Source organism: Pangasianodon hypophthalmus, chromosome 15 (genome assembly GCF_027358585.1).
Source record: "Pangasianodon hypophthalmus isolate fPanHyp1 chromosome 15, fPanHyp1.pri, whole genome shotgun sequence".
NCBI lineage: Eukaryota > Metazoa > Chordata > Actinopteri > Siluriformes > Pangasiidae > Pangasianodon > Pangasianodon hypophthalmus.
The window spans coordinates 20,501,722-20,513,930 of NC_069724.1; the positions used below are offsets into that span (position 1 = coordinate 20,501,722).

At 38.2% G+C, this 12,209-nt stretch overlaps 1 protein-coding gene across 3 annotated transcripts in view; it reads right to left on the reverse strand.

The window, feature by feature from the left end:
• The window catches only part of sfswap (splicing factor SWAP), a 104,568-nt gene extending 95,189 nt beyond the window's left edge, over positions 1–9,379 (reverse strand). For all 3 annotated transcript variants that reach the window (XM_026928787.3, XM_026928788.3, XM_026928786.3), the window contains exons 1-4: positions 9,027–9,379; positions 6,372–6,535; positions 5,398–5,529; positions 1,731–1,810 (exon numbers count right to left, since the gene is read on the reverse strand). In XM_026928787.3, coding sequence (XP_026784588.1) covers positions 1,731–1,810; positions 5,398–5,529; positions 6,372–6,535; positions 9,027–9,214 — 564 coding nt within the window. In that variant the 5' untranslated portion in view covers positions 9,215–9,379. The remainder of the gene's footprint in view (positions 1–1,730; positions 1,811–5,397; positions 5,530–6,371; positions 6,536–9,026) is intronic.
• Positions 9,380–12,209: the final 2,830 nt, after the last annotated feature.

A 12,209-nucleotide genomic window follows, 5' to 3' on the forward strand; every position in this document is an offset into this window, starting at 1 on the left:
GATAACATATTAGAGCGAGTGCATTAACATAAATCTGTGATTTGCCTTGCAGCCCCGAACTCCTGTCAGAGCTATTGTAATAGAAAAATAATTTACACCTTCAACCAGACTGTAACTTCAACAGCTCTGTGGTATAAGATTAATATAATGCATCATAACATGTGGCCTGCACTATAAAAAACATGAGTGTGGAGTGCTATTATGCAGTGCCATATGTTAGTGCACTTCACTTGACGACAACAGCACTTACCTGAACAAGCATTTATTGAAGTCTCTACTGTATTTATACAGTACACACATTTGATATGGCTACACACACTATTCCCAAGGTTAATTATTTACCAGGAGTGCCCTTGTCACTCATTGTCACATTGTCATTGTGTGTGTTTAGTAGAAATGTACTGAACACTCACTCATAAACAACCTCTTAAAAAGAATAGATGTTTTAACAAAATAAAAAACGTATGCCGTGTTTGAGGTTTCTAGCGAGAGGTGATTTACAAGTTGTAATGATGTCATTTTCCACCTCGGCACGTTCAACGTGTGAAGTGGGGGGAAAAAAAACATGGATGCCTCCACAAAAGCGTGTCTTTTGTTTGCTCTGTAAGAGCACATCCAGCTCATAAAATGCTACTTTAACTTTTACAGTTACATGCCTGAGAAGCTATTGGTTCTGCTCTACTGTAGTGCACTTCAAACATTCATGCAACATTTTGGACTGAAATTGCGAGTAGTGATAGCAATGAGCTAGCCAGCTAACGTAGTTATAACTCTAATGTTGATGATTACCTTCTCAAAACAGTGATTAGTATGGCTAATGTATAGAGATTACCAAGTACTGTGTGTATATTATGGATTTTACCATGTACTGTGTGAATATTAACTAATATACAGTCAAAACTCACAGTGTGTGCGGCCATGTTGATTTCACGTATATAAACTGAATTAAAAAGTAGAGAAGGGGTAGTTTACACTGTTCACAGTGTGTGCGGCCACGTTGATTTGACGTCACTCCGTAAACAGGGAAGGAACTGGTAGTTGAGCAGACTACCCCACATGTTGATGAGTAGAAATTGTCTTTTACCGGCTGTAAGCAGGAAATAAGTTGCAACCTCGCCTCGAATGCATTAGTGTCTAATTCTTATATAAAACTTCATATATTTTACTAACAAGCCTTAGTTGCTATACCAGAGTGCAATTATTTCAATTGAAACTGTCTACAAACTGGTACTGTCATATGCCATTAGAGAGCACTTCACCTCTGCGAGCACTGAGCCATCCAAGCTCAGTAAGATCTACACATCGCTCACGAGTCAAGGTTCAAGTCGCCTTGTTTTAATATTAATGACCACGCTTTTTCTGATGCTGTTCTGTGCGCTCAGATCGGCTGCCCTAGCACTCCATTACTGTTTAAGCTCCATAACATCTTAAACATAAAACTCAGCACGAGGAGTCAGCGCATGGCAGCAACAAATTATTAATTAAAAAAAAAAGGGAAAAAAATTTCTCCACCACATATCGCTATCCATACTTAGTAGAACAAAATATTTTGATTCATTTTCACATAATTAAATTTAAAAAAAAAAAAAAAAAAGCAAAAAAATAACTCCAACAAATGACAGGCTTCCAGCACACCATAAAATGACTTCTCTATCTGAATTATGATGTTAATAGTTAATATTCAGGCCCTGCAGCTGTTCCCATTCTTGTGACTCATTGTAAAATCTTACCAGCTCTACGTCGGAGGGTATGATCAATCCAGGGGGTGCTATGAACGGCTCTTCACCATCTTCTTCCTGAGGCTCGGGCTCTGAAGGGATGAGAGGATATGAAGTTGAGAGAGAGAGAGAGAGAGACTAAGAGAATGAGAATACAAAGCAGGAGTTGCCTGAAGCACTAGAGCAACTTTAAGTTTCACCTTTAATTACTCAAACTATCAGTTCTATCAGATTTAGATATCAGATGGTGTCATATGAATGATTAGTCTACAAGACGAACATTTTCTCATGCCATGAAGGGAAATATTTTATTTAATTATATAATTATAGAATTAGTGTCCTGTATTAATCACTTATTATCAGAATGTGAATTATGCAGTGTTGGGTAGTAGCATCACTACAGGTAAGAAAGCTAACTGCACCAGTTCAAGCTAACTTCACTGATTCCAAAGAGTAAAAGAATTCAAGCCCAGCGTCGATTCCACAGAGAGACAATGATTCACCTTGTGCAAACATGGCAAACAAAATTAAATTGGATTTCTCTTAGTATTGTTAATTTAAGTCTTTCAGTTATCGAAATAGCCTGCGGATATTGGCCTTCATTTTAAAAATTTTACTGGTCAGAATTGAACAAACCAGAGCATGAAATCCAGTTTTCAGATTACTGGTCTATTGGTTCCACTGAAATTGTTGCAAAAAAGTGTGCAGAACAGGTGAAACACAGTGATCTTATGCTAGTCATCAATATAAGCATGTGACAGTATTCTCATATCATGGGAGATCGTCTGATATCGTCAGAATGTTAGCAATATTGTATTGCAGTTAGTTCTGTTGTAGCATAGAAGCAGTATTATAGAACTATGGCTGAAATTGAAATGGTAGAAAAAAAAAAAAATATATATATATATATATATATATATATATATATATATATATATATATATAAAATGTGTGTGTGTTCCAACTAATCATTCAATTTAAAAAAAAAAAACAAAGAAATCAATACATTAATTGCAGCCCACATGGAGTTGTGTAACTACTTGCTATTATTTCTAACAACTTGAAGAGCAAAAACAAAATAAGCCAAAGCTCCGGACGCTAGAAATATGCAATAAATAAATAAATAACATTTAGTGATGAGATGACCCAACTGTCTAGCCATCTGCTGGGGAACATTCAATTCACTGGCGAAGCAGTGATTCAGTCCGGCCAAATTTTCTTTCCCTCAATCTATAATTTAAGACCACAGAAAAGGAAGTGCTCTCTGCCATCGCCATTTCTGCCAAAATAAATAAAAAAAAAAAAAAATCCAACCTCTGTTTAGGATGGAGCTGGCACAATACTGCGAGCATTGCTAGTGTGAAATCGATGCAGATGAACAGACCTGTCCTCAAACCTTTGCCAAGGCTTTCGTTTAGAAAATAAAAAGCGCGGTCACACTGGCTTATGAAGAAAAACAGATGCTTCGATTTCTGTGCAACACCAAGAATACAACCGGTGCCATGGCAAACAGAGCTGGTATACCTGCAAGGTGCTGGATGTGGAGTAAATTTAGAGAAAAAAAAAAACTATTGAGAACTATTGAATTTGTATAAATATTAAGGCCATATTTATTTGACTCAGAACCTAATATCTCTGAGATCATGGGAGTGTAAGAAGGGATATGAAAAGCCCAGCCCTCACTATTTATTCAACAAGCAGACCATTAATGTGCTACAGCTCTGCATGCTGGTGATGAACGGCCATTGCGTACAGCTGTCCTGTTTAACTTGTGCCACTGAAAACCTCAGCCGATTTTTTAAACCTTCGAAATGACACCTCATTTGACTTTAGAGCATCTGAATAATTCATCATCAAGGTCTGTGTGTATGCATGGAGAAATTTGCATGTTTTCAAGGGCTGGTAACTATTTATCTACTGAGCAATGACCTCGAGACTAGTTTGAAGAGTTTGTGCTAGTGCTTGCATGACTATTAAAGTGCCCCTGAAATCAGAATGGTTGTTTCAGAGCTCCAAAAACAGTTTTGGAGATATTCTTGCTTTAATTTTGTAGCTCATCACTTCCAGGAGAACGATTCAAATTTTTGGGTGAGTCATCCTGTGCTAGTTTCTACTTCATACAGTTTTTATGTGCTTTTTGAGCATCCCATCCTCGCTTTGCTGTTCTAATAACCTCCACTCTTCTGGGAAGGCTTTCCACTAGATTTTGGATTGTGTCTGTGGGGATTTGTCCATTCAGCCACAAGAGCAGGTCAGGCACTGATGCTGGGTGAGGAGGCCTGGTGTGCAAACGGTGTTCCAGTTCATTCCAAAGGTGTTCAGTGGGGTTGAGGGGGTTAGGGCTCTGTGCAGACCACTCAAGTTCTTCCACTCCAACTTTGGCAAACCATGTCTTCATGGACCTTGCTTTGTGCACAGGGGCACTGTCATGCTGGAGCATGTTTAGGACCTTTACTTCCACTGAAGGAAAATTGTAAAGCTATAGCATGCAAAGACAATCGAAATTCTACAGTACAAATTCTAGACAATCATGTGCTTCCAGTTTTGTGGCAACAGTTTGGGGAAGAACCACATATGGGTGTGAAGGTCAGGTGTCCACATACTTCTGGCCATATGTCCAGCCCCCAGAGGCGTGTCTTGCTCTACTGCAGCAGCTCATCAGCAGCAATCATGTGTGTAGGTGTGTTTTTGTTGGTGCACACTATTCCCTTTTCCAGACATCCCTTGGTTGAGAAAAAAATGGCTGGCGGGGAATTTGTGCACGGTTGTGGTTATGTAACGGGACCTTTCCGGAGGTGTGTTTTATCAACTAAGAGCTGCTCAAATGCCAAAATATCTTGCCCAAACTGATCGAGAACTCGATTTTATACACTGTTTGGGCTTCTCTATCAGTAAGATTAAGTAAGATCATTTTAGGCAGCGAAAATCCTTTGAGAAATCCTACAAATCTACAGTTGAAAAACACTTCGCTGTTCCTAAACATTTAGCTAGTTCACTATGTTACTGTTAATTTGTTTTGATTCTGCGTGGATGTGGCTTATCTCAAGCTCTACTGGCTGTCGTGTAAATCAATTTAACACTTCTATATTCCGTCACTTGGACTTCCTGTTTCAAAAGGAAATGTGTCAACATACGGAATCAGATCATAGCTCTTTCATTGGGACTATAATTTTCACTAGTCAACCACTAATTTAAAAAAACAAAACAAAAAAAAAAAAAACAGGTCAACTAGACACCATAGTTAAAGCAAAAATAATTAAATGATGATGAATTAAAGCAAAAATAATTAAATGCTGATGAACAACAACACGTTAAACTGCATTTCAGTCATCAGCAATACACAGGCTACAAACTATATTTTCAGCTCCAATCCTGTATCATATCACATGACAACCTGGCGGTGAAATCATTGATTCTGGCACTGAGAGCGCGCAGCAGGGAAGCTCATGTCCGTCAACAGAGCCCTCCTTATAGCTCTGTCACTGGCTCTAAACTAGCTGACTGTGATTGGATAGTGATGTATAGCCTGTGGCAAGGGACACACTCTTGTGAACAGTGTTGGCCATGACAGAATTCATTATTCCACGGTGTAAGCTTTTCCCCCGCACAGACAGTGAATGTGTTAGTCCAACAGACTCTGAAAACCCTAGTTCGTGTGTGTGTGTGTGTGTTTGCCCACCGTTATCTTTGCTGCCGTCCTCTTCCTCGGTGGGCTGCGAGGGGTCGTAGTAATCAGCACTGTAGCGGAAAGCCACTGCGTTGTAGGAACCTTCATCAGCCAAAGCCTCACTTAGCCTTTTATATTCCTCTTCTGCACATCACAGAAAAGCAAACAGTACAAAAAAAAAAAAAAAACACCTGCGTTACATCTTAAACATAAACAATTCTGAAGTCAGGGCTGGAAATTCCAACAATGGTCTACATAACTAAACTATGTGGTCTGTTTTGTGTCAAATAGACCCATATTCAGAGTTAAGAGCATGTAGTGAGGAGATAATACTGCAATTACGCACATTCGTATTCAAACTTTAGAATTACCGGGACTCAAGCTGTGCTTATGCAGTGCAAGTGGGAGGCATGTCTCAGTTTTCTGCTAATAAGGCTTTGAATTAAACGTCCTTTTTGTGCAATACTGACTCATGCAGGAAGCAGTATCAAATCCAGTGCCACTGTACGACCAGTGGTCGTAACCACCCCCAAATTCCTACAAATGTTGTCTACCTTATTAAGCATAATAGGCAAATAGAATTGTGCGGCAATTTTAAGTTTAAACAAAAAAGAAAAGTGAAACTGTTCTCTGTGTCTTTATTGCTCATTGCCTGTATGTCACCTACTAACCTTGTGGCTGTGCAGTAGGAAGTGAACTCGCCACCTCGCAAACATGGTGCGAAATTAAAATTCTGCTTTAACGTGATGGTTTGCGCTGACAAGTAGTGAGATTCGGAGTATTTTACACAGCCTAGCAATCTGCACATCCACACCTACTACTGCAAATAAAAGCTAAATGGTTTCATATCATCGTTTTAAAAATGGCTGAATAGTATTTTTGAGTAGTATCAAAATCGTGCACAGAAAAGGTTTTAGAACTGATCTAGCCTGTGATCATTTTTATCCAAATTGGCGAAACTCATTTCCGTTGCCGGGACTCTGTACCTTGCCTGGCCTCCTCTTCCAGCAGGTCAGTGTGCAAGGCCAGGTATCTCTCCTCATCACACAGTGCTTCAATCCTCGCTTCTTCTTCAGAGAGTTGGTAGTTCTGGTTCCACGAGCCTGCATCATACTCCGAAAGGTCATGTAAATGACCGCGGCCATCGTATCTGCAAAATAAATAGCTTGATTACACAGGAAATCGGCCAAGACACACACACAGAAGAAATACTCACCACATTGGGAGAGCCTTAAGGTAAAAGGCTTTTAAAACCAAAACTATTTCTCTTACAAGGCAACTGCACATTCCCTTGGAGGCAAAAGAAATAAGCATCGCTACTGCAACACTTTAGGTGTATAGACCGAAAAAAAAAAAAGGAAAAAAAAAAAAAAAAAAAAACAGTCATTTTTCTTACTATAGACGTACAATCCAATTCTCGACTAAGCATTTAAAAGTTTCAAAAGCCCTGGAGTCAAACGTAATGAAACAAAAGAGCAACTTTCCTCTTACCTTACACGGTTTCATAAAAAAGACAGCTTGTACCCACGTCACTCAATTTTTTTAAATGATATCTCACGTCATCATTCTTACTTCTATCGTAAAATGGTACATCCACACAAGCCCGAGCACATAAATACCTATCCGCAAGAACCCATATGGACGATTTTTTCCTGCGCTTGCTCCTCTATTCCACTTCTCAGTTCCAGTCTCTTCGTCGAAAGAGAGAAGTGGGCGGTGAGGTGGCAATCGGGGCCTGGCAGGACCCCTTAGCCTTAATTGCTGAGAAAATAAGGTCTGGGTTACGTGATAGAGAGACACACACATACACATTGGAAACAGGGAACAGATCCACGTATATTAAGGTGGCTCCTTACGAGTACTTTTAGTGAACATATACATAACCGTATATGCATTTCAGGATCATAAAATGAAACTGACGCTGAACCAATACAGAGAGACAGAAAAAAGGGGTAAGAGATAAGAGATGCTGGACTGGGAAAAGTGTCACTGCTGTATTTTTATTTATTTATTTATTTTTTTGAAGAAAATCAATCATTTTATGAGAACCACCTTAATAGACAGACTGATTTGACAAAGTTGCAGCTACAGCAGAGGAATTTGCTGTGGCTTGCACTTAAATCCACTTCTGTATATTATTTCATAATAAATTCCCACATACAATATGGAAACTACAATTCTGAAGGAATGAAAACTGCATTTTTGCTCGTTCCCAAAAGTTTCCCCAAAAGCATCGCATTTTGTTGACAAATTGTGGAACGTGCGTCACGTTGAAATGTCTCTTTCTACCTGGCGAGGGTACAGGACACAGGTTCCCAACCCTTGTCCTGAAGTACCTACCACCATCCTGCATGATTTAGTGTTTTCCCTAGCAGCTATTCGTGACTGTAGGCAGGACGACATTAACGACGAGATTAATAAGGACATAATCCCAAACAAGATTAAATCAAGAGGCTACTACACTCGAATTATCCTTTATCCTAGTATCTAATGAATTTTTAGAGTAACCCTGTAACACGAGGTTGAGAGTTGACACCATACAGAAATGCGACCTACAGTCTAGCAGCTCGTTTTGAGACGGATCTGATACAGCAGGTGTGTAGCCCAACTGCATCTCAAAAACCACATGAAAGACCTGAATCTAGATCAAAAAACTGAGGAAAACAAACACATTTTTCTTCTTTTGTCAGCCTTTGCATGCTAAACAAGGTCACCGTGGTGCACACGCATTTCCCTTTTCTAATCTTTGCAATATATTTTACAATAAAAATGCTTCTGTACATCACAGACACACTGTCTGCACTTACAGTTTGCAGAAATCTTTATTAGATTTCATTCTGATTATTTGCTATAAAACAAGATCTTGGGAACTATGAAGAGTTTTTAAACTAGCCCAATTTGGTAAGCCTGTAATTAACTGTCTAGTTCGATGTTCATAAAGCGAGCATGGGGCAGCGTGATACCTGCCCCAGTGGGCCTCTATTAGATAGATAGATAGATAGATTGATATACTTTATTGATCCCATGAGGGAAATTCTTGATTAGTGCTTTCTCTCGTTACTCTATGGAGGAGAAAATATGCAGGACAGGGGCGGTACTCCAGGACCAGGAAGTGGATCCATCGTAATGGATGATATAGAAGATGATATTAAACGCCGCAGTGCTTTTGGGAAAAATGAGTGAGATCAGTTTCTCCAAAGCAAATTCCACATGCACTGAGACGCACAGGCTTCCCTCAGGTCAGATCTAACAGATCTAAAAGCTAAAGAAATATCAGATGTAACTCATATTGAGAGAAAAAAAAAACATTTCAGATCCATCACAGATCTTTGGGATCTAGGGATCTGTTGAGGGAGGGCTGTGCATCTCTGCATCATGATGCTATAATATCAGCAAATGGGCATTTTGGAACTTCTCTCATAGAACAGCATCGTCGACTTTAAGAAATAATAAGAAGAAGAACAATAACAAAAAGAAAAAAAAGCCAAGTTATCTCGATCAGTTGTTTGTTTATTTTTATTCGGATGCATGTCACTTGAACGGGAGGCCTCCAGCTGCAAAAAGCAAGATCCGAGAGTCTTCGGAAGACATTTAAACTGGGGTTAAAGTAAGCATTCCCTTTTAAGGTTTGTTCAACCGACCTATCGATCATGAGCTTGTTGTCTCCCATCCACGGGATCAGGTGTTTGCCCTGCTCGTGGTACATGGCCCTCTCATCGTCCCGAAAGAGCTTGCACGCGTAGCCGAACACCAGCAGCTCGGCGTACTTGCTGCTAGCGCTCTCCTCCTTCGGCGGCTTGTCCATCTTACTCGCTCCTCTCCGATACATTCCGACTGAAGTTCAAACCCAGACACCTACCCGAACAACTCATAAATACACCGGGCTACAAACTATGCCGTTTTAAACAAACGACTAGCAAGAATTAGCCAGCTTGCGTTGGGGTTATTTTCAAAACACTACACTTGTCGCCCTCTCGGCTTGAGCATATTTAGGTTGTTTAGCTCCCTCGCAGTTTCGTTATTTTCCTCTCATACACCCTTGTGTTATTTGTGAAATGTTTTATTTGAAAAATAAAATATATTATATGCATGACAAGATATTAAGGTTAGCCGTCATTTCAAACAGTAATTACAAGAGTTTAAAGTATTCAGACGCATGAGCGTGTCGAAAGTGCTAATGTTAAATTAAACAGGAGATTTTCATGAATCCATGCAGCATTTCCGGGATAATTGGCAGGAGGAGCAAGACTTTAAAACATGTCATAGAGTATATGATAATAATAATAATAATAATAATAATAATAATGTTATTATTATTATTATTATTATTATTATTATTATTATTATAAAAGCTGCAAGTCTATTGTTTGTATTTATGCTTGTCTTTAAAGTAGGTAACAGTTTCATCCTAATAACACACCAGCATAAAAGAAAGGGTCAGGTTTTCTTCTTTTCTATTAAATATTAAAAAATATATATATAATTGTTATTAGTAATGGCAAATATATAAACATGTATGCTCCCCCCTTTGTATTCTTTTCCCTCCCCACCCTAAGTACCAACTGCCAATATGAAAATAAATAAATAAACACATAAATAAATAAATACATAACATTTGTACAGTATTCAGTAGAGTTTACATGGATTTTTCATTATCATAAATAAATGAACAGATACATAATAAATAAAAAATAAGCATTTACCAAGACAACAACAACAACAACAATAATAATAATAATAATAATAATAATAATAATAATACCCTTTTCTTCATTTTTTCCTTAATTCCATCCTTCCTTTCTTTCTTTGCACTGAGGTTCATCTAAGCCAGAATGCAGAGAGTATGAAAATCTTTGTCCATTATTATTAAAAGTTGATTTTTTTTTTCTTTGTTTGTTTTTTGTTTTTTGTCACAGGTTCCACACAATCCTGTTGGATTCAATTTTCTTAAAGAAATACCACCAGAATCAATCAACCCTCTGTTAAAAACAATAAACTCCTCTCTTAGCATTGGCTATATAATAAATCTTTTAAGCTAGCAGTTATCAATCAAACCATTAAAAAAAAAAAAAGTTAAACTCGATGGCAACAGCGTCGACGGGGATGCTTCCACTACCAACAAGTCTAGTCCTTCTTGTCACTAATTGGTGTACCAGAAACACCCTTAAAGTGCTACTGAAGAAAAACTATTTCAGACATTTGACCTTGCTGTGACCTTGTTTGGATCACTTCCAAAATCTAATCAGTTCATCTGCTGGTTACAATGATATATTGGATCCGTATAAATCCTACACGCTAATGAGAATCTCAGAGAGACAGATGGATGAACAACCCAAAACCATAATGCCTCCCACACTCAGTGTCAGAGGCATAGAAACATCCTTGACCCTTGTCAACTGTCAAACTACAAACCAATATCAAACCCCTTTATCACCAAGATCAGAGAAAAGGCTGTAGCTCAGCAGTTAAGCTCATACTTGTACAGGAATAATATTCATTAAACATTTCAGTCAGAATTTAAGCCTCATCACAGCATTGAAACAGCACTGGTTAAAGTAGCAAATGCCTTACTACTGGCCTTACTTGTGTTGCTTGATTTTAACAGCTTTTGATACCATAGCTCATAATTTTATTCTAGATACAATAATATTACTAGGAAAACCTTTTTTTAATCTAAGAAACATTTCCAGGCTAAGAAATGTAATGTAATTCCATGATGCTGAAAAAACTTGGCGTATCTGAACATTTGTTGAAAAGCTTGCGTTTTGTCTAGGTTGGACTATTGTTACGTCTTGCTGTCTGGATATTTCCAGTAGGTATTATTTATTCCATTAATTAGGTATTATTTATTCCATGAATTATTCCATAATTAGAACCATATTACCCTGTTTAATCCCAGTCAAATTTCACATTTATCATAAAATAGTAGCTAGTACTGCAAGTACTCTCACTCCGCAGTACCTGAATGAAGTTTTGGTCTATTGTGATCCTCCATACCTGTTATCAGTACCTAGAATAATGAAAACTACAGTAGAGGGGTAGAGCTTTTTCCTACAACCTCCACAGCCAAGACTTAATCCGATTTGGATGATTCAAAACCATGAAAATGTTGACTGTTTAATAAATAGCTGCAGAATTAGTTATCCAGATTACCTAGAAACACAAGCCTCTTTGATGCTCCTCTCTCCCTAATGCATTAATGGAATATGCAATCAATGAATAAAGGCAAATCTCCAGAGCTGAATGCTATTTCCACTGAACTGTGCTTAACTTTGTGGCCTCTGACAAACCCTTTATTCTTACATACTCAATTTTTTTTTATTTATAACATTAGGCTATCTTCCAACTCTATTATAGCTTTATCCCTTTCCCCTCTCTTGAAGACACTTAAACCAGAGACTGAATGCTCCAGCAATATCCCGCTTAGTCTGTTAAATTGGAAAATTAAATTGTTTGCAAGGGTTATTGTGTCTTGCCTAGAGCACTGCATGTCTTTTTTAGAGCACATTGATCCAGCTGGCTTTATTAAGTCTAGATTCGCCTCAGATAAAGTCTGCTGCTTACTCCATATTGTTAATGCTTTTGAATCAGGCCCAGTTGGCACAGACCTTTTATTAGACATGGAGAAAGCTCATTACTGCAATACAATTTGGAATATAATTTGCAAATACTGTGAAACAAGAGACAGTGATTCCCTCTCTTTACTTTCCTTCTCTTGACCCTTGTCAATCAAATGATGCTATTTACTTAAATATAAGCTATGATGGGTATCAAAGTCTTCAAGCTAATGCTTATAATGTGTCAACTGAAAGGAAATCCCTGTT